General features: G+C 35.3%; 1 protein-coding gene across 5 annotated transcripts in view; it reads right to left on the reverse strand.

The window, feature by feature from the left end:
- The window catches only part of sept7a (septin 7a), a 132,494-nt gene that overhangs the window by 47,345 nt on the left and 61,026 nt on the right, over nt 1-24,123 (reverse strand). For all 5 annotated transcript variants that reach the window (XM_039737689.1, XM_039737688.1, XM_039737690.1 and 2 more), the window contains one exon: nt 20,432-20,534. In XM_039737689.1, coding sequence (XP_039593623.1) covers nt 20,432-20,534 — 103 coding nt within the window. The remainder of the gene's footprint in view (nt 1-20,431; nt 20,535-24,123) is intronic.

Genomic DNA, 24,123 nt, shown 5'->3' on the forward strand with positions numbered 1-24,123 from the left:
AAAATATGCTACTTAAATGATGATGATGTTGCTGTTATAATAAACTCCCTTTTTAAATGTTTTCTGACCTCTTTGATGTTATTTTTGGTGTGGCAATCTGATGAAACATACACCCTATTGTTCACAACAGGCAAACCCACTTTATTCAAAAAAGTATGCAATGCATCTTCATGCTAGGGAAAGAAAAAAAAAATCATAGTAACAGTGGCCTAACTAAAACTAGTTTGGGAAAAGTTAATTACTTGCATCTACTATTCCTCAACTCATGGTAGTAGACAACTTTGAAGAGAAAAAAAATTGACATAATGAATTTGAGAAGCAGAACATGCATATATTCCAGTAGTATAAACAGGAAACAGAAGAGGCCCAGACATCTTTGACAAGCTTCAACTGGCTTTCCTTGATCTTTCATTTGACAATTGCACTACATGAAAAACAATTTGTTTATTACTGGTGTTGCAAAGGGTCACTGTACTGTATATGTGGACAACATCTGCTGTAGAGAGTAGTAGTCTTTCACAAGTTATGGCTCTTTTAAAACTGCATCGATGTCTTTAAAATGGTGGGGGTAATTTTACTCATTGTTGTCCCACCAATCCATAAAAATTGTCATGATGTGGTTGGTCAGACTAAATGTTTTACATTGGTAATAAGTGTGCTCCAAGTTTGAATCTCTTTCTCAGTATCAAAATGTTACAAGTACTGTGGGAAAATATGCTGTGCATCTAAAAATAAAACCACAAAAATGTGCAAAAATGTTTGAGAAGAAAAACTGTGCAAGCAGCAGATGTTACAATGAAACATTAATTTGTCAGACCCCAATTAAATTCTATCAAGTTATAAAAAGGTCTATCACTCTAAACCTCCAATCCAGCATGTAAAAAATCTGTCTAAAAAATGGGAACTGCAGTAATTTAAAATGTAAAGCAAACCACTTGCTTTGCAAAAGAGTAAACATGAATTGGTACAGACTAATTTCTGGAGTAACTTTGCTGAATCAGAATGTAGTGTCTTGCTTTTTCAAACTTTTTATTTCTGTAGTAATGCTACACTTAACTGCAAAAACATAACAGCAATGAACAGAAAAAAAACATTAAAAGTTCAGATGTTAAGGTCCATGTTAGTCAGAAATATTTAAAAGGTTACAGGAAATCTTCAATAACCATTAGTTATATGCATTTTATGCTGTGATATGTTAACTACTCGACTTATTACTTGACTGACACATTTATTCAAGGCAACTTACAAAGGTTGAAAGCCTTAACCACTACATCCACTACCATCTCACAGAAATCCTAACATCTGTTATACTTGATATGAAATTATTTTTACTACAGAATTAAAATAAAAATGTGCTTAGGATGTTATTTAATGATACATTTGAAATTGCATCTGCTTAATGAAACTTTTAAACAAATGTAAAGAGCAAAAAAATATTTTTCCATGTCAAATTATTTATTATTACAAAACATTTAAAAATGTTTTTTGTAACTGGAGCTTCCCTGAACAGATAAGTACTTTGTTAAAAATGTCTTATGTTCTGGTCATTTAAGCTTGTTTTTCAAGAATTGCCTTGTACAACATTTTAGTCACAAACAGAATGACTATGGTAATTAGAGTTTTTAAGTTCAATTTTACTATATAACTCAAGTCTTTATTCCTGAAATTTAAAAATATTTAACAATAACTTTCCTTATATAGCACAACATCACACAAAGAAAGCCTCAGTGTGCAAAATGCAAGAGGTCTGACATACTAAATACAGTGTATGAGCACACATAGGAGTAACACCACTGTTTATGCAATGAAGAACTAAAGTTATAGCTCCCAACATAATATACTGTGAGGATATAAAAGTTTAAAACTGCACATAATAAAATAAAACAAAGTAACACACTAACATCTGTCCAATAGTGTTATGGAGTGTCACAGTGGTCTTTGGTAGACTTCAGGCATTCAGGCATGTAATAATGTTTTATTTTGAGAGCAGCAGATTACCCCTTGTTTTCTTGCCAGCAAAAAAAAAAAAAATCAAGGGTGCCACAGACTTGTAGTGCTAAAGAGTGATGCCCCTAAATAAATAACAGAGAATAAGACTGCAAATAATTGCAGACCCGTTTTGATGCATTAAATGCTTAATGGACTACAAAAACAAAGTTTTAACCTTTAAGAAAAAATAAACATCACATCTCAATTTCAAATGCTACAGTTTACAGGTTTATACTTTCTTCTGAATTAGATACTGTACATTAATAAGATAACGCTTCAGATGCCTTTTATTGACTCTTGTATATTGGGTTGCATATATCTTGTGGTTTTCAATCCCCATTTTTCAGAAAGCCTAAGTACTTCCAGATGCCACTCTGGCTGACCTCTGTTAATTTAGAGCTGGTGAAGGCCCAGACACAGTTTAAGCTGCTGTCTTATTAACACCTAAGTGGTATGCAGTGGGGCTGCAAATCTAGCCATGCCGATTAATAGTCTACGAGGCTCAATTGGCAAAAATCAGAGCAAACGAAGTACATTTGTATTGTAGGTTGTAGAATCGATACAATGAAAAACAATTATTGAAAATGATTAAATACTTAGATATTCCGAAACTTTAGACAACACTGAATGAGATGTTTTCATACATACTGCTGTTCTTACTGAAGAATTTTACCTTAGCTTTATCAGTTCAAAAAACATTTTTCCAATAGTGATTTGAAGAGTCATGGTAGTCTTTGGCAAACTTCAGGCATACATTTTATTTTGAGAGAAAAAGCTTACTCCTTGTTGTCTTGCCATGACACCTTTCAATGTTTTGTGTATAGCAGACTAATGAACGGAAATATTAACCTGATCCTATCCAGTTTTGAGCTATTGCTCTAAGGTTGTTTACCTCATTGAGCATTGTGCCTTTTCACTCATCTTGGCTGGGCACCCAGTTCTAAGGGGAATAGCCACAATAAGAAATCATCACCATTTACACACAAAATATCTGACTGTAGTCCTATGAATATCTAAACTTTTTAAAATTACTTTGCAGCTTTATGCAAATCAAAATGTGTTGATCTTGGGGATATCTGAGATCTTTTTTATATGGCATGCTTCACAAAAGCAGATGCTTTTCTGAACTGCACACTCATTTGCTCAAGAGTCAGCCACTATAGTATTAGTTCAAAAATAAAACTGCACGATTTATTCAAACCTTGAGGGTGTGATGATGTGACCAGTCAATTGTGATATGCAAACACTTTCAATATGTAGAATCAAGTTATTAAATTAGAGAGTTAAAAATTACAGAAAAGAAATTTCAAATAATTCTGTCAATATAATGGACAGGATTACAATTGTCCACTCGACAATCCATCCATTTCCTAATAAGCTTATCAGGGTATATTGTTACGGAAACAAATATTCTAATGATTTTTGACCAAATATAAACAAGTCAAACCAGTAGTGTCCTCTTGCAACCAGCTAATTATAAGGGATAAAAACTCCATCATGCAAACTCTACAACAGGGGTGCCCAAGACGTCGATCGCAATCGACCGGTAGATCGTGTTGAATTAAAAAAAAATTGTTTTTTAAAAGTTACTCTATCATATATCCTCCCTATGGCATTTGCCATTTAATTGACAGACAGGGTGGCCAGTCTGAGATCTCTTTTCTGCTAACACACTGGTCATCCCTCACGCACGATCAAACGCGCGAGCTACTGCAAAATTCCGGTTATATAAGTGATCTAGTTAGCCTTCCAATTTATATCGGCTAAAAAAGGGATTTAAAAAAAAAAAATGTTTGGGAAGGGTAATGGGCTGGATGTGGAATTGGAAGAGGATTTTTTTCTCTCACAATGTCACAATTGAAGTGTGTTTGTCTGATCTGTCAATCTATCATTGCTATTCCAAAGAAGGAAAATGTGGAAAGGCACTGTCGAACTGTTCATAAAAACTACGAAACTGACTTCCTTCCGAAAAGCAATCTGAGATAGAGAAAGGAGAGGGAACTAAAATTGCAGTTAATCGGACAGCCGTCATTTTTCACTCGGCTGAATTCAAAAGCAAAGGCAGACACACGAAGCATCGTTCCGGGTGAGTCACTCGATCATTAAGCATAAGAAGTCCTTCCAAAAGCTACCTCCTTGACTGCATTATTCGGCTCTGCTTATTTATGCGAGTCAGCCTTTTCCCACATGAAGATTATTGAATCCAAATACTGTAGTGACCATAAATGTATTGAATTGTTATTGTGCCATAAAGATTATTCAGTTATGCAAGGCACGACAACATACATTTTATGTCTAAAGTATATATATACGGCATTTTTAATGTAGGTAGATCATTTCGACCTTGTCATTTTAAAAGCAGCTCGCAAGCCGAAAAAGTGTGGGCACCCCTGCTCTACAACATTGTAAATACATACAGAAACCCCCTTCTCAGACTCATTAGCCTGAATTCCTTAGTCTAACTTCTAACTATGGGAAATGATCTGTGCAAATGTATTAAAAAAAAGGTTGTCCAGGACCTTATACATGGCCTCCTTATTAAGGCTTCACATTCACAGTGCAAAAGATACTGTCTCCTTTCACTTTATTTACAGTCTCGTGAATATCTTTTCTAATTAGCCTGAGTAATACTGATCAAACATTAACAATGAGACAATCTGAACGCTGAACAGTTTCTTTTTAAAAAAAAAACCACACACAAAAAAACAAATTTATTATTGTTACTTTTGACCCAACAATGGAATTAAAGATGTACAATTTATCAATTCAATTTACTTCATCGTTTCAATACCAATTCATGCACAATGTATGAATGTGATAATGTGACCAATCAATGGACAGTTTTACCTTATAGTGTAATGCAGGGGCGCCCAATGGGTCAATCGCTAAAGACCAGTAGATCGTAAAGACAGTGCAGGTAGATTGTGTTGCATTCAAAACAATTTTTTTTTTTAAAACGTTAGTCTATCATCTATCCTCCCTATGGCATTTGCCACTTGATTGACATACAGGGTGGCCAGTCTGAGATCTTTCTTCTAACACACTGGTCATCCCGCACGAATGATCAAACATGCGTGCTACTGCAAAACTCTGGCTGTGATCTAGCTAGCCTTCCAATTTATATCGACTAAAGAAGGGATTTAAAAGAAATTGTTTGGGGAGGGTATGGGCTGGATGTGGACTAGGAAGAGGATTTTTTTCTCACAATGTCACAAATGAAGTGCGTTTGTCTGATCTGTCAATCTATCATTGTTATTCCACAGAAGGAAAATGTGAAAAGGCACTTACGAACTGTTCATAAAAACTACGAAACTGACTTCCTTCCAAAAAGCGATCTGAGAAAGGAGAGGGAACTAAAATCGCAGTTAATCGGACAGCCGTCATTTTTCACTGGGCTGAATTCAAATGCTCCTTGACTGCATTATTCGGCCGACATTCACATCTGTGTAAAATGCTATTTCCACATTAAAATAAAATTTAGTTAGTGTTTGTAAACTTTCATATTGGCGAAGTTAAACTTGTAATGCTTTGAAACACTAGAAGAATCTTTCCAGTGATAAAACATATAAGGTGTAAACAGAAGTGCATAATCACAGAGATGCAGTTAGAGGGACTACTAAATAGTGATTAGCAATTCATGAAAGATTTGTTCTTTATGAAAGACTTCTTTTTGAACAACTCTTTTCACAGAGTCAAATGAATAGATTCAAGAGCATAAACAAATCAGCTCAGTACAGGTAGATGTTTAAAGTTCAAGTTCTGCCTGTGACTCAGAATTCTCATCCACCTCTTGAATTATGCTTTAAGTCTGAAACTAATATTAAAGTAATATTAAACCAATATGCTTATGTCCCTTTACACATTTAACAAATTACTCACACAAAATTAAACCTTATAAAAAAAAAACTTTATAAAAATGTTTTGTATTCTACAAATAATTACAATTTAACTTTAGATTAAAGCAAACATTTTTATAGCTCATTGACTGCACTGATAATGTCCCATTTACGGAGTCTTTTAAATTCAAAGTAAATCATTACCCATGAACAAGTCTCAGGAGTGTTATTCATTTGATTTGTAAACTGAATCGCTTATCTATGAATGGGTCACACAATTCTGGGTCACTTATGATTCTCTAACATATCATCTGATTTTGATTATGCTGGCATTTCAAACATCATATAATAAGAAGTATGTTTAAATATTTAATTTATGATATGCATATAAATACTAGCTGTGTAAGCCCATGCTATAAAAAGTGCGGGGTCCTAGAAACTACAGAAATCGTCAGAAAAACAACTGAAATGCAGAGATGTCAGGTAATTGAAAGGAACTACTCTGGGCATCTCTCTCCTAGGAGGTTTCATTTTGCCAACATGCTGGCATCACTTGCGTATTAGCGGCTAAGTAACTTTGTCTTTCTTCAGAGGTTTGGTTTTGCTGACGGGCTCGCCTTGGTTGCGTACTAGCGGCGGGAGGAAAAGTAAAAGGAATACTGTTTTGTCGATGTGTTTGCCTCGCTTCTGTATTAGCAGCTAAGCGAGTGACTCTTTCTTCAGAGGTTTCGTTTTGCTGATGTGCTGGCCTTGCTTGTGTATCCTCGGAGGTGGAGCCCTTACCCTGACTCTCACGTCCGGACTGGACAGACAGACACATACATACACTTCCACGTTTATATACAAGATGCATGAATTATTGTGATTTATTTAGTTGGGACCCCAAAACGTGTTTTTTTTTTAAATTCAACAAATTAAATGAATCTTATTCACTTAGTTTGAAAAAAAAAATAAAATCAGTAAAATGAACTGAATCGCCCATCACTGCTATTAAAACAGGATATTCAATTTATGAAAACCAATCAGCAGCCACTAAATATATGGTGTTTGATGGATTTTTTAAATCAATTTAATATTTTTAGTATAACATCTAAAAATAAAATAAATGTTGTGAAGGTACAAATGACACAACTTTGAACGGTTTGCAAGAGAACGTGATGTCTCCAGTTTGAACCAATTACTTCACTTATCGTCCAATTCAATGGTTAATTCTGGATAGTATTGTATTAATTCTGGATTAGTACCACATCATGAAGCACAGAAAACTCTGTTCACTTACTCAAGGTAGCTTGAGGACAACAGAAAAAGGAAATTAAAGGAATTCTGAAATAATCCTTAATAAAAAATTCTAATTTCACAAAAGTAACATTAAAGTTCACACAATACTACAAAAGGAGAAAATGATTTGGAAAACTAAAACATCAGGCTTTGTGATATTTGAAATTTGAATTACTTCACTCTTACTTTTAGTATAGTTTTCATACACATTATTAACCAGCTAATGCCTTCTTCATATACTGATGCAAACAAATCTCACTGCAATAAATGTCACAACCCTGACAAAGTGATTTTCTGACACACCTGGTTTGAAAGCATTTTTTTTGTAAATACCCTGAATTATCTTGGTTACTCAGTAATTTGTGCGGCAATAATATAACAACATGCCAGTGAATGCATATTTTTTATATCAGATAAAATCAGGAAGTCCATGATGAGCCTCCCATTATTTATAAACTCTACCCTGAAATTGCCCCAAGCCAATAAAATCTCCCAATTTGTTACATGGGAGGAAATCACGCACATCTATCACACATGAAATTCAAGCCCTGATTGCATATTCAAGAAGTATTTTTAAATTTAAGTATTTTCCAATGGTCATGACAGGAAATTTTTGTAAAATAAGAATTTTGAATTGAAGTGTTTAATTACCTTTCAAAAAACTTTCAAGTCATTAGCACAGGATATATTACTAAAGATTACGAGTTAAACGAATATTAAAATTGAGGCATTTTACCATTTAACTCCTCTCTCAATAGAAGACAAAATGATTGCCATTACCTTTACAATTACAGTATTTCACAAAAATGCATACATTTGTTCACCTAAAGTTCTTCTTTCTTCTTAATTCTTGTGCATAAATTGATGGAAAGGCAGTTTTGCTTACCTCAATAGGAGGCAATGGAGACCAATATGCACTTCAAAAGAACCCTTATTGTTCAAAATCAAAAGCAGAAAATTGTAATTTTTAACAAGTATATAATTTCATATTGTTAATGCCGAATTAACGGAATAAATAATAAACACTTAAAAACTCTGTTCATGATCCCATCTGAGGTTTCAGTATGTAATGTGTTGTATTATGCTGAACAATACAGGCATGATTAAAATACTTTGGTTACTCACATTTACATGGGACAGAGCAGCCAAGCTAGATGGCTTGTTGATTGTGAAATATTAATGAAATTTCAAATAAAAAATTATTACTGATCTAATAATCGTTCATAGTAACTATGTTTCACACGATATAAATTCTATCACACGTATTTATTAATTCAATTGTTAAACCCTCTATTTTAGATGAAAACTTATTTCTACTAAAGTAAAACAAAAATCCTTTGTAAGTCACACTTTAGTTCGGAGTAGTATGTACATCTTTTTGAGCATTAAGACCAACAAGAGCATTGGTGAAGACAAATACAGTACAATCTTTATTGGACTACCTTAACAGTATTGTAAACAAAACAGTTTGATTTGAGGCAACAGTAGGCAAAACAAAAAAATGCACTAAGAACCAAAGTAGAATATAATTCATTCTCATTAACTACTGCATAATCACTTACATCTGTAAATTAATTTCCTTAACCTAAAATTTAAAGGAAAGAACCAAAATACAAATTTGAAGTGAACAGATAAACTGGTGAAATATTTACAAATTTTCCAAAAGGAAAATAAACTGTGCTAAAATGCGGCAAAGTTCACTAATAAAGGATATTATATGTGTGTGATATTATCTACAGCAATGCAGCCTTTTTATAGGGATCAGTAAACAACAGAGAGGCAAATCCTGGCCATAGCACTGCTGTATACCAGCACATTTCCTTTAAAGGAAATTTTATACAGCTGTGAAAATCAGTGGGCTTATTTAAATAAACTACATTTAGTAATATGGTATCCAAGTCCAGCTAACCACACAGCTCCTAGAAATAAGCAACACCACATGGAATTCAACAAAAACCGCTTTCAGGCAATCTATAATAAACATCATTTATAAAGTTACTTCACACTAACAGCCATGATATAAATTACTGAATGTAATGTTTTTCAACTATGAGAAGATGTCTAGAATAACCTGAGACATGTAGTTCCTTGTTGAAATCCTTATTGTCTCAAATAACAAATTAAGTCCAATTGCAGTTTAAGTAGTCATAGTACACTGTAGCAAAAACATTTAAGAGGACAAAAAAAAACAAAAAAAACCTACCAATAACACAATGTTTTGAGATAAAAATGTAATATACACCGAAGGTTTAAGAAAGAGGATAAGATAAATGGATAGTTTGAGATTATAACCATCCCAGCATAAAACAGCAAAAAGACAATGGCAAATAAGCCCCATACTGACTTCACAATTAATTTCTCAAAAGAAAAAAAATAAGGTCCACTCCATATTTCCCCAAAAAACAATGTTTATTTATATGGCCAACTCCAAATACCTCATGGAACACACTGTAACATATGAAGTTAACAACATTCTCATTGCTCAATCCTTTCATTTCTAGACTCAGAGAAACATTAAATGCTACTGTAGACCACTCACAAAAATAGGAAAAAAGTGACCATATTTAAACACAAGCATAAAAAATTATAATTTCTAACTGCACACAAAAATCACAAGACTTTTTAATGTAATGTATAAATGAAATCTTGATAAAATTACATCCAGATATAATCCAGAAAAATAATCCATGTTAATGGTTTTGTAAACCGACCCCTTTAAACTCCTTACAATAAATACATTTAAAAAAATATTTTGAAATGCACAAATTGTGTATTATGAAAATAAAATAACTGGGTGGACATGCAACATTTTCTTCAAAAGAAAACATGAAAAAAAAAGTACTGCATTGATCAAAACACGGCACATGTTGAATATTCAAAACTTTAGAAATCTTTATACTGATCACAAAAAAACACTTTTTTTTCAAGCAATTTCCTTTTCATTGTGCTCTGCTCCTATACCAAACTTCATTAAGTGGCTATACTGCAAGAAAGAAAAAAAGAAAAAAAACGGTAAAAAACAAACCACCAACCCAACACAGACATGCATGCCGAATGCACCGTTTATGCTGGCTAAATGCATTATTTTACTTTTGGTGACATAATAAATGTAAGATCCTACAGTGCTGACTGTTCAAACAAGACAAAATCAATGTTTTTTATTTTAGGCACATCCACATATCAAACAATAAGAAAGTGTTATCATGAACCCATTGCCTAATGTGCACACACATTTTGAATTTATCCAAGTTATGTTTTAAAAGTATCGAATGCCAATATGTTGTGATGCAAGATAGTGAGAATTTTGCTATGATTTGACAAGTACATCATAAGAAAACTAAAAATCAAACTTTGGAACTATGTGCAGCAAAACCTCGATTATTCGTCAGGGGTCAGGACCGAGGCTGTGACAGATACAAGACGGATAATAGAACTACTTTAAAAATTATATACAGTAGACTTGTTTAACGAATAGTAGTATTTATCTACAAAACATACTTATATTAACAAAATATCATTTTAATAAAATTAAATTCATATAATATTTTAACAACCAGCGTAATAAGCAAATACAACTTAGAGGTACTAGACTTTTCTATATTTTATTGGAGTCTTTATTCTGTAACAAACAGTGCCCTGTCGTATATGCCATTATCTGGGTAGATCTCCGTAGAGCACACCTCCAAAACAATACAAGAAAACTTTCCCTACTAATCAGTTTATCTCCTGCCACTTGCAATCTTTTTTCCTCTATATAGCAAACACTCCTGCTTGTCTCCTGTCTCCCTACTCAAAACTTCCATATGCTGTAACTTCCTTCTCCTAACTCAGAACAGAAGCCTTTCACCCAGTTCCTCCACTTACATTCCACCCTTTCTGCTCCTGTACAGAACATCACAAGCTGCTTACATGTCCCAAAATATTAACAAAACATTATAGAATTTATAAACAAAACTAGCAGAATACCCGCGCTTCGCAGCGGAGAAGTAGTGTGTTAAAGAAGTTATGAAAAAGAAAAGGAAAAATTTAAAAAGTAACGTAACTTGATTGTTAATGTAATTGTTTTGTCATTGATATGAGTGTTGTTGTCATATCTATCTATCTATCTATATATCTATCTATATATCTATCTACCTATCTATATGCAGTAATCCCTCCTCGATCGCGGGGGTTGCGTTCCAGACCCCCCCGCGATAGGTGAAAATCCGCGAAGTGCGAAGTAGAAACCATATGTTTGTATGGTTATTTTTATATATTTTAAGCCCTTATAAACTCTCCCACACTGTTTATAAATATTCCCTGCAGAGTTATACAGCATAATTGCTTTGTATTCTCTTAGATATTAGGTAAGATTCATTGAAATTATATATATACACACTGTTTATATACAGTAAAACCTAATTATTTTAAAGATCAAGTGTCTCCGATATCACATATGTTACAGCCATTACGATAGACAGGCCACCAGCAATAAATACGTACAATGCAAGAAAAATAGTATACAGTAAATGTGTGTACAGTGACACTAAACGTACGTACATGTACTAAGTACTGTAAGTAGAAAATTAATAATGGTTACTCACCAACAATGACATGATGACTTATCCGATAACAATGAGTTTAATTTTACTGCACAACAAAGGAGAGCGTTACAGTCTTTAAAGGAGCCACTTCAAGCGATTGTGTAGCACTGCCGTTGTTCTTCTTCTGGCAGTCTTCAATCCAAACCCTAAAGCAGATTCCATCCAGACTACTGCCTTATTACATCCACTTACAACTCGTTTTGCACCCTGGTTAAAAGGACACTGCGGCCGTAGATCTTATATTCCTTTCCTACTTTTTAAAAAAAAGAATCGTAGCCTTCAACAAATCCAAAACGTTTACCTTTTCGGCAATCTTCTGTTTGCGCTTGGGCACGGTCCCTGAAGCAGTAGCAGATCGTTTTGGAGCCATAATGAAGGGCTTGACTATGCACAAAGATAAACACAAAAGAGCACAATTCTTTACACAGCGAAACACGTTGATGCTGAATGAGCGAGACAAGACTTCCTGGTTAACACTGCATTTAGCACGCAGGAACTTAACTGTGTGCTCTGATTGGTTAGCTTCTCAGTCATCCACCAATAGTGTCCCTTGTATGAAATCAACTGGGCAAACCAACTGAGGAAGCATGTACAGGAAGTAAAAAGACACATTGTCCACAGAACCAGCGAAAAATCTGCGTTATATATTTAGTTATGCTTTCACATAAAATCCGTGATAGAGTGAAGCCACGAAAGTCGAAGTGCGATATGGCGAGGGATTACTGTATATCTATATATCTATACGAGGTATGGCAGAAAAGTCATGAGACTGGCAACACTGCAAGCGATCTGGCAACGCTGCGCTGTTGTCCTTGATAGAGCACGTGTATCAGTACCCTCCCATAGCTCAGTGCGAGTTTCAACTCCTCCCGTTAACTACGTGATTTTTGTGACTGCTATTAGCGAAGTTGTGTTTTTGGTTGTGCGTCACGCAAAATGGAACACCGGAATTTGGAGCTATGGCATTACCTTAAAAAGGTGGTTCATGCTAGAAAACCCTCAAATAAAGCTGAATTACAACAATTCTGCAAAGATGAGTGGGCCAAAATTCCTCCAGAGCGCTGTAAAAGACTCATTGCAAGTTATCGCAAACGCTTGATTGCAGTTATTGCTGCTAAGGGTGGCCCAACCAGTTATTAGGTTCAGGGGGCAATTACTTTTCACACAGGGCCATGTAGGTTTGGATTTTTTTTTCTCCCTAAATAATAAAAACCATCATTTAAAAACTGCATTTTGTGTTTACTTGTGTTATATTTGACTAATGGTTAAATGTGTTTGATGATCAGAAACATTTTGTGTGACAAACATGCAAAAGAATAAGAAATCAGGAAGGGGGCAAATAGTTTTTCACACCACTTTATATACATACACACACACACACACACACACAACTATCGTATATGTTCAAGTTCTATTTAAATTTTAAATAAAAGGAATTTATTTAGTTGACAGAATATTATTCCGGAATAAATCAACACAAACCTTAAATAACTATATAACTATAATATTTTGCTCTCCATAAAAATATATCCTGTCTAAATTATACAAATTCAAATATGAACATGGTGCATAACAAAACCTGGAAATATAAATAAAATTTGTTCTTTTCAGCAGTAACAAATCATTCAGTTGTCTTTGCTCTTATGTTATTTTATCAGATTTGGACGCCTGGCATCTTATTTTGGCAAGAAGTTTGTTTATGTTTGGTGTGAGGTTCTGTGTTGTGGAGATTCTCAGGATGGACTGCAGGTGCTCATCAGTGAGGCGACTCCTGTGTGCTGTTTTGTTAGTCTTCATGACTGAGAAGAGCTTCTCACACAGATATGTGCTACCAAACATGCACAAGGTTCGAGCCGCATGTAGACGGAGCTGGAGCATTTTTGCGGGAATGGAGTGAATAAACTGTGCGGGCCCTGCAGTATCGTACTTTGCCTTAAGTGTGCTATTACACTGCAGCTCAATCACCTCCATCTGAATCTGCACAGGTGCAGTTTCCACATCGACAGCAAATGGGTTGCGAAACAACTCAAAATTCTTTTTTTGTTCTTCAAAGTCACCAAAGTGCCGTGCGAACTCAGTGCGCAGTGTGCTCAGTTTATCAGCAAAGTGCGTATTTGGGAACACTGTTGTGCCGACTTGGTTCGACATTACTTGGCAACAGGGAAAGTGGGGCAAGTTGCACTGGTGCATTTGTGTCTCCCATAAAAGTAGCTTCACTTGAAATCACTTTGTGATTTTGCACGGGTAAAAACGTCTGCTGAAGTGTCAGATTCTTCTTTAACTCTTCTGCTTTCTGTATCTTGTGCAATGCATTCAGGTCTTTCAGGTTATCTTGATGTTTTGTCTCATAGTGCCGTCTTAGATTAAATTCTGTAATTACAGCCACATTAGCTCCACAAATGAGACACACGGGTTTACCGGCAATGTCAGTAAACATATACTCAGCCTCCCATCGGTTTTTAAAGGCTCTATGTTCAGAATCACCTTTTCTCTTCGGCATCGTGTGGGCTAGCTTCGCAGTAACTTGCAGCATCATAAGCTAGACTTGATTGACGCGGTAAGTGTTCGGCAAGGCAGTTGAAGCGCTGCATTATGGGATCTGTAGTTTATTGTATTACCAGCGCTTCATATCCCCGGGCCATTAATAACAATAATACAGTGATCTCTCGCTATATCGCGCTTCGACTTTCGCGGCTTCACTCTATCGCGAATTTTAAATGTAAGCATGTCTAAATGTATATCACGGATTTTTAGCTGGTTCGAGGCTTTCTGTGGACAATGGGTCTTTTAATTTATCGTACATGCTTCCTCAGTTTGTTTGCCCAGTTGATTTCATACAAGGGACTCTATTGGCGGATGGCTGAGAAGCTACCCAATCAGAGCATGTATTACATATTAAATAAAACTCCTCAATGATACACGTTCGCACATTTCAAAGCTCTAACAGCCCGTATTGATTTTTGAGTGTTTGCTTTACTCTGCCCCTGACAGAGGGTGTGTGAGCAGAGGGGCTGTTTGCTTAGAAGATACAGACGCTCCTCTAAAAAATGTTGAACAGACTACCTTCACATTGATCCCTTCACTGCGGCGGTTTTATCGCGCGGTGCTTCGTTTACTTAAAAGCACAACAGCCCTATTGATTTTTGTTTACTTTTCTCTCTCTGATATTCTCTGCTCATGTCGCTCCTTTGAAGAGAAGATATGTTTGCATTCTTTTAATTGTGAGAAAGAACTGTCATCTCTGTCTTGTCATGGAGCACAGTTTAAACCTTTGACTAAAGGGTGTTATTTCATGTCTAGAGGGCTCTAATAATGTTAAAATCGTATTTAGAAAGTCGTAAACAGGTTTTCTATGCTCTAACTGCGCAAATATTTATAAGTAAAGATTTATAAATAAAGAATCCTACTTCGTGGAAATTCATTTATCTGTCTGGAGCGGATTAACCACGATAAATAAGTGTTTACTGTATAACTGTGCAGAGAATATTTCTAAACAGTGTGGGAGAGTTTGTAAGGGCTTAAAATATATAAAAATAACCATACAAACATATGATTTCTACTTCGCGGATTTTCACCTATCGCGGGGGCAGGGTCTGGAACGCAACCCCCACGATCGAGGAGGGATTACTGTATATAAAATGATCTCGCGGGTCGGATATAATTACACGCGGGGCCGGATGTGGCCTGCGGGCCTTGAGTTTGACACATATGGACTAAATAGAACTTGAAAAGATATATTTTTTCAAATGTGATCGCGCAATTCAGATCGAGTTGACGCGCACTACGGTACATCGAGCCCGCGTGCTATTGTGGTTTTGCCTGTGTGCCTCAATAAGTCATCCTCCCCTCACTCTTACTTTTTACCGTTCATCTAATGAATACACTGAGTATGGCTTTACCAAAACAATCATTGATCACGAATAAAGTATCCATTATTCATAAAGCTTCAACTGGTGATCTGTCTTTCTGCGTTAACCGCATATTTTTTCATACGTCTCAAACCAAGGGAATGCGAGTCTAAAATGTATCGGGAAGCGCGCGTACATACTCAGTGCATCCCCTCTCTGGAATCTAACCTCGGAAGCCGGTGCTAGAGACGAAGCCTCTACTATTGCGCCACGGCATGTGGTTTGTCTATTTGAGCGTAGCAGTATAATTCAGTTTTTGTTCAGCATTCTTTGGAACTGTTGCTTTTTGTCTGCGCACTGTGTCAGTTCATGTCAGCCGCTGAATATGGTTTATATGTCACTCGCTCGCTTCTAATTGTTTTGCTGCCTTCTTAATTATATAATGTATGTTTTCTTCAGCGCTTTTTGGAGCTCTTCCTGGTTTTCTACGTACTGCGTGATTACGTGGGAGGCGTGATGATGTCACATGAAACTCCGCCCCCCACGACTTTCGAGCTCAACTCCATTACAGTAAATGGAGAAAAATAGCTTCTAGTTATGACCATTACACGTAGAATTTCGAAATGAAACCTGCCCAACTTTTATAAGTAAGCTGTAAGGAATGAGCCTGCCAAATTTCAGCCTACCTACACGGGAAGTTGGAGAATTAGTGATGAGTGAGTGAGTGAGTGAGCAAGTGAGTGCTTTGCCTTTTATTAGTATAGATGAATTATAACAAAAGAGAAAAGTTACAAAATGCTATTAAAACTGAAGATATGTAACTGACACTGTGATGCTGGGGAAGAAAACTGCACACTAGCACAAGGGAAAGTTGTTCTAATGCGGAAAGCTCGCAACACAGTGCACAACAGTATAGGTATGCGCTGGCGTGTGCATTTTTTTTTTTTGGCCCTGATGGTTAATGGAGAATGACAGCTAATTGAATGACAGATAATGAAGGTTTTTCTGTACAGTATATGGAAATCACTGCACAATATTCTGTCTGTTGAGGAAGGTTACCGCTTATGTACAGTATCTAACAAAACTGAAGATGCACCCCCAAGTTCAACTCAATTCACTGATACTATTTCAGAGCATGAGAAGTTCTGAAAAGTTTTTTTTAACAAAAGTAGTAATGCTCAGCAAGTATTTCTGTCAAAAGTCACTAACATAAACCAGCATCCTCAAAGTTACATCAACAGCAGCATTAAGAATCTACCAATTAAACATTTTGCTTTCTCAATCAACTCTCATGAGAAAATATACATGTACATTTACTCAGCAATGTTTGCACAGGTACTTTGACAAGTACAACTTATTTGTGTCATTGGGCCTGAGGCAGGTATAGATAAAATATCCATATCTCTCTCTGCAAGTGCAAGCAAGCAGGTGCCCATAGCCATGCTTTAAAACTGTTGAATGGGCATTTACCACTAAAGACATTTCTCCAACCTGAACAGTAACATGTTAAGAGACTACACTTTGAGTTTTAGTGCTATGAAATAAAAATATCACAGAAAATGTGTAGGCTTCGTTAAGAGAACAGAATTCGTCAGAATGTTTCCCAAGGTACTGTATTTTAAAACAAGACTAGGTTTTTATCATCATATCCAGAATAGTTTACTGAGTATCCAATGCTCATCTCCCTCATGTGAGTTACAGAACAGAACTAAGCTAGTGCTTAGATTCAAGCAAAATGTCTCACAATTGTGTTTAAAATGTAGATTGCAAAATAAAAGAAACAAACAATTTTAAAGTTGTTACATGAAATTGCATACTAAAATAGCCCTGTACACATCAAAGAAGGAATATGGAGTATGACATGATAGAATATCTCCACTTCATACAAGTCCCCAAGACAAAAACTTTAAATACATATTGCTTATGTCTATTGTATACACATAAACCTATACATAAACATATATTATGTAATGGCTTTTGTGGTGTGTGCTTTCTGAAAAAAAACTGGACCAGATGCCACTTAAGTCACTAATTATTTACATCTTGCTGGAAACACCAAGATGTTTAATAGACAGACTAAAGAGGAAATGATGTAATACAGAAATTTCTGACCAAGCTTTATGGAAAAGGAAATGTCTGTCCCTACACCCTTTCAGAATCATCCAAGTATGGGTGCGCTTCATTACTGTACTGCTCTCAAATCTGACTTAATGAATGAAACAGCAGGAAGTTTCCCACCCAAAACCAAAAAAACCCAGAAAAATGCCACTGCATTTAGAAAGTCTCCTCCTAAAGTCTGAATAAAAAGTACATTTTCTTTGGATTCTGGCACATCACACACTGCTGACAAAGAATATAACCTTTAAGTAAATACTTAAAAATAATCAAGTATACAACTTTGTTTTGCTAAAATATGGATAAATAATGAATATTTATGATAAACATAATATAATTACAAATTGTCCAGAAATCAAGTTTATATGAATACTGACTGCTAAAGTGTCCCAAGCTTGCTGCAAGTTAAGTGTACAGAGATGTACTAGTATGACCACAGCTCATTCATGTATTGTGCCCGATGCTGCCAGAAAAGTCACAAGTGCTCCATAAATGTGAACAGCAAATTAAAAAATGATGGATGGAATGGACGACTAGCAATCTGGCTGGATAAATTTTAATTGAATATGGTGGTGCAGTGGTTATCCCTGCCTCTCATTAGTGCCCATTCAGTGTGCGCTCCTGTCTTGTGGCTGGGTTCAGATAATAAATTAATTACCAAGTATAATCTTATATGAAGCAGATGACACCAAGATGAAAATACACCCATTTCTTAAATTTCAATTGAATAAAAAGCACTCATGATATTGCGGATGTAATGGCAGCAAAATGTTGAGGCCAGTGATTGCTTTCAATGGATTTACCAGGGTACAGTAAGAGAGGAGATAAAAGTGAGATTTGTTACAGTATATTCCTTTATACAATTTTTACATTTGTAAATCACTGTACATTTGCTAATTCTGAAACTTTCATTTATATTTATTTATTTATTTGGCCAATGCCTTACCCAGAGTGACTTACAACTCTGAGGTACAATTAGTTTCATTTCTTTTGATTTTCGAATTGGAACACAGGTGGGTGAAGCGACTTGCTCAGCGTCTCACCATGTCAATGGCAGGATTTACAGCTGTTTAATCTGATAACTAGACGTCTGGTTTCCTTGATTTAAAATTTTATTGTAGCTATCAATCAATTGTTCCACTGATATTTTTTTTTACTTTTTTCTACTACTTTTTAAATTAAGATAAACTGTGACATTTGATTTAAAGGTACTCTATAGTTAAATGTAGTAGGTGCCATATTTGGTAGACAAGGTAGTTTAAATATAATTTATTAAATAAAGATTTAAAGTGGTTATTTACAAGGCAGTATTACCATTGTGTCCTTTTAAAGTAAGCTTTGACCACTTGTGGTGTGATATTTTTTGTGACAGCACATCCAAAATTGCTGATACAAAATGATTTAATTAAGTGATGATATACTTCAGCCAGGTTTAATCGGCACTGTTGAAAAATCCATCCATTTTTGACATGCTTATTCAGTTGTTGGTCAAGATAAGTAGTTGTATATATATATATATATATATATATATATATATATACTAAACTTCCTAATGTAAATAAAAGTAAAATGGACGCAATACATTTTATCAAAGATTCTTGGTAACATGATCTTTAGGTAAAGATATTGCCACTGTTCATTTGACAACATACAACAGTCATTGTGAATGGAGTTTTGACATTTACTGTGGTCAAACCCTTAATGCTGGCATACACAATGAATCATACGGAAGCTCACACTGGCCACTTAAAAGAAAAAAATATATATTCTGAATAATTATTGTGTTACTTCACAAAGATTTTGCTTGCTATACAAATGTTTCAGAAATCTAGTGATAGCAAGTGAGAGGGAGAGTCTGAGTGTGTGCGTAGCATGCAATCATGTATCAATAACCAAATAAATGCTATAGGAATACAGTTAGGTTTGATCAATGTAAAGTTTAGTACAAATGTTTCAGCCAAGGAGTGATAGTACAGAGCTGTCATTCCCACCTCACAGTGCTAGGGTCTGCAAGGAGTTGGCACATTTTTTAATTGTATTTATGGATTGAATGGTATCCTCCAGTGTGGTTGACTGTGGAGGATTACCTGTTTTAACACTGTCAATAATATTTGTTAACAGCCTAAAAAGTTGTATTCTTTATGTGCTGAAGTAAATTACATTTATCCCATTTCTTCCAAGTATACAGCTTGTTAAGTACAAAAGAGCTAACATTACAAATAATCGTATGACCCTTTTTTCAGTGATCATCTCCAGGTTGTCTACAGAACAGAGAAATCAATTTGTATCTGGGTAAAAACATTCAATAATGTTATTAACTACCCTTGGAGATTATTTTGAGGTATACCCTAGATTATACTGTACCCCTGGCACTGAAAGTTTGCCATGGAAGACGACAAGTAGTGAGGTGAAGAGTACAACAGGTCTCTTTTTTTTATAAAAAAACACGCTGAGTTTGCTAATGACTACGTTTTTCTTCAACATATTTTTACTTCTGCTATAATGCCTTAATTTTAGGGCTGTAAGATCACATGCAACTCATCAAATATAACACAAATGCATTCAAACAAACATTTGTTTGCTTTACCTGTCTCCAATTTTGGCATTGTGTTAGTCCAGGCATGGTATGGTATTTCACAGATTTTTTTGTGTTTCACTTTTCATAATGTTAAATAATTACAATGTACACTCTCTTCACAACACATTTTAGTACATTTTTTTTTTCAAATCTTTCAGAAAAAGGTGAAAGACGAAAAAAAAGAAAAAAAAAAAAAAAACTTACCTACTACCATCAATGTAAATTCAAAACCCCTTTTGACAGACTTTCTGTACACTTGATTTGGTAGGTTTGCAAAACCGACATATCCTTCAAGGTTTTTCTGTTGCTTTAAAAAAAAAAAAAAAAAAGTTTATTTGGTACTGAATCTTTCATGGAGAGAATTGTCATAATATGGAAAAAAAACATTCCAATAAAAAGCAATTAATCCTGCAATAAAATGTGATTAGAAAAAGTTAATTTAGTTAAAAATACATGTCAGAATTACTATAAAGAGCATCTAATTTGCATGAGTAAAGTGCTGTAGATTAAAACAAACGCAAAATGGGAGTGCTACAAGAAGCGCATACACCAATGGACATTACAATAACAGGCCTTTTAATTTGTAAGTTATCTGCATGTGTTCAGCTGGAGTAGGATTGTGGTGGTAACACACTAAGCTGAGTAGACCAGAATACCTTAACCTTACCTAAACAAGCAATCTTTAGCTCCTCTTGAACAATTTGCAAATAATGTCTTTGCATCTCATGAACAATTACACTCTAAATTTAGTTTCCCATTAGAAATTAGAAACTTTGCTAAAAGAAATCTGCCCAATTTTCCACACCTCCCACCTATATTTTTTCTAGAAGAGATATTAATCAATCTTGAAGACTAAGACAGCATTTCTATAATACTAGGCTGACCCGCCTTTTAAGGCGACCGACTTTTAAGTTGACCATTTCTTAAGGCAATTCAATATGTAGATCAATTTGATATTTTATACAAACTCATTAATTTGGTTATATTGCATTTGAGCGGTATTACTTTAATACTCATAGTTTATTTTTGTGATGAAATTTAAGCTTTTTTTCTATATTGAGGTCGCCCTTTTGAACCCCCCTGATATTTACTACGCGGTGAGGCATTTGTACTCCATCAACATTAATTATTTCCAGAGACATAATTTTGTCTATTTTTCCAGTGCATCGCGCACAAAAGCAAGGGAACGATGGGAGCACCAGAACTCTGCTCACATCATGTCGCTTCGTACCGCAAGCTGCAAGAAGTAAGTCTGTGATAAGCGGAATACCGCTACGCTTTCCACTCACGGGACAAAAGGACAATCCCGATCACTTTTATATAGTAAGAAAGAAGACGGAATCGCACAGTCTGGAGTAGAAAATATCTTTTACCAGGAAAAACGAAACTACAAATCCCATCGTGCATTGCAAAATGGACAGGGCATGTGTGAAACTCTGCGCCTGCGTAGCACTCACGGGACGGAAGGACAATCCCGACCGCTTTTATAAAGAAGGATATAAAACCACTTCCAAGCTCCTTCCTTTTAAATATCCCAGAGTACAGTGGGGAAAGGATCTCTTACTCAACATTTCAGAAAATTCAGTAATTGCCTCAACTTTACTACTAGCACGTAGACTTATCTACCTGGCAGGATCTAATCAATAGCATTGTAGAATAAGCATTTATATTCGGGAGAAGGACTCCTTTCTCTTTCTACTAATTTTAAATTTTTGTACTCCAGCTGTTGGCCTTCCTCTCTTTCTGAAGGATGAGGGTTGAATTGAATTTAGTTTTGTTAAGTTTGACTTGACTGTATGGAATGTTACAGGCTTTTAAATAAATTCAATAAAAGTTGAATTAAAGTACTAAAAAAAAAAAAATTGCAAAGGCTTCCAAGCAAAGCCAACAACACATAATCCTTCTTGCATGTGGTAGATCCAACTGTGGAAACTCCTATGCGATTTCCTAACTACATGTCCAAATCCCATCAACAGGCTTCTCTCAGACTATAAAAAAACAGTGGTTCTAATCCAAGGTGAACTTATTTTGATAAGCTATGCCACCAATTATGGTAAGTCAGTGAAGCAACCATGCCTAAGAAGATGATGTTAGCCTATTCTTTCTGTGTATTTTCACAGCTCATGACTCAAGAGAATGTAAACAGGCTGGTAAAGAGAAAGCTTCTCACAAGGACCTCAAACACACCAGGTATACAACACTAACACAAAGCTCATACTAAATAAGCCTTTTCTTTGGTGGGGAGGAACACACACACTAAAATGATGTATAATCTCCAGAAGGAATCAATTTTTAAAAGGCTTTACTTTATCATATAAATCATTGGCTTCATTAATGACAGCTGAGACCCTCTTTACTTCTAATTTTCCTTTAATATTTATCGCAAGTGATGTGGGAGGAAAACAAATATCTTAGAATAACGTGTGATTCAAACTCATTTTGAGAAATTTCATTTCATTTACATTTTAATTGCTGCTTACGAATAGCAGTTAAAATTTACATAGTCAAATAATTTTTGTTAAATTAATGTGACTGAATAATAAGGTTTGGAAAACTGGAAGACTTAATAAATGAATGCTGGCCAAAATTATGAAGTGTTGCTGAAAGAAAAAAACTGACAGAATGATAGAATCCAGTTTAAAAAGTACAGGCAAACGCAAACACATTTAAATTTTAAGTAAAATAACAAATGCCATTATGAAATTAAAATATTAAGTGCAACCACTGAGGTTAAAAATCTGATCAATAGCAGTTGAAAGCAGTCAAAAATGTATTTCAACTAATGGTATTTTTTTTCAACATTTTAAGGTACCATTAAAATTATAATTTGGCACAAAATGCAGCACTTGATATCATGACATCTCAAGATGTTCTAAAAAACACTGAAATATTGAAGATAGGAACCACATAGACATGTAGAACAATGTTTTCTATACAGAATCCAAAACGCTATTTTGTCACAGTCTCTCTCTCTTTCTACATGAGGACAGGAATGTCTGATGAACAAAGGCAAGTGACCTATGTGAACTGTGTGATATAAATTCAAGCGTCACATCATTTGGTACCCGCAACCTGGCTGAAATGTCCGAAGGCAACAAAATCGATGCAAGTCATATCCAATTAACAGAGGTACATAAATGTACAACACAATCGCAAAAGACAGAGGAACTTATAATTTTGGGACCTCACCATGGTTAGAGTTCCAGCCTAAAGTGTGCTACCAGATCCTACTGCCATCTCTGGTAAATGTCAACGACGAAAAGACAGGATGTTAACAGATAAATGTCAACGATCGTGTCTGAGATTAATTTCGGAATGACCCCAGACATGTGGACAGATGATTACTGTAAGGTCAGTTACCTGACAATTACCTGCCACTGTGTTACACCAGAGTACAAGCTTAAAAGCAGAGTGCTTACCTCTGCTAAGAAACAAAAACAGGTAACATACAGAGAGAGCTGCATTGGCAGCTTGTGCATGAGCTTGGATTTGATTCTATTGTTATGAACAAAGTCATCTGGGTAACTGATCAAGGATCAAACATTTCTGCACTCACACCCTATTGTTACACAGACTGACAGGATCCAGTATACAACACTGTTTTCAAGCATGCTCTACATATTAACAAGCTTTCAGATATTGTCCCAGAAATTACAGAAACGTTGCTAGCAGCATAAGCCTTAGTGAAATATGTGATGTAAACCAGTCTAGGAATTCAGCTGACAAAAACAGGCAGATATCAGACACCGGATTTAGTACAGGATCATTCTTTGTCAAATCAAATGACTTTCCAGAAACCCCCTGCACTTCAGTCTAAAAAAATTCTAAAAAAATATACAGGTGTACTCATGTTATCCAGAAGACACCCTGTAAAATTGTTTTGATGCAAGATCAAT

The sequence above is a fragment of the Polypterus senegalus genome, chromosome 15 (assembly GCF_016835505.1).
Source record: "Polypterus senegalus isolate Bchr_013 chromosome 15, ASM1683550v1, whole genome shotgun sequence".
Taxonomy (NCBI): domain Eukaryota; kingdom Metazoa; phylum Chordata; class Cladistia; order Polypteriformes; family Polypteridae; genus Polypterus; species Polypterus senegalus.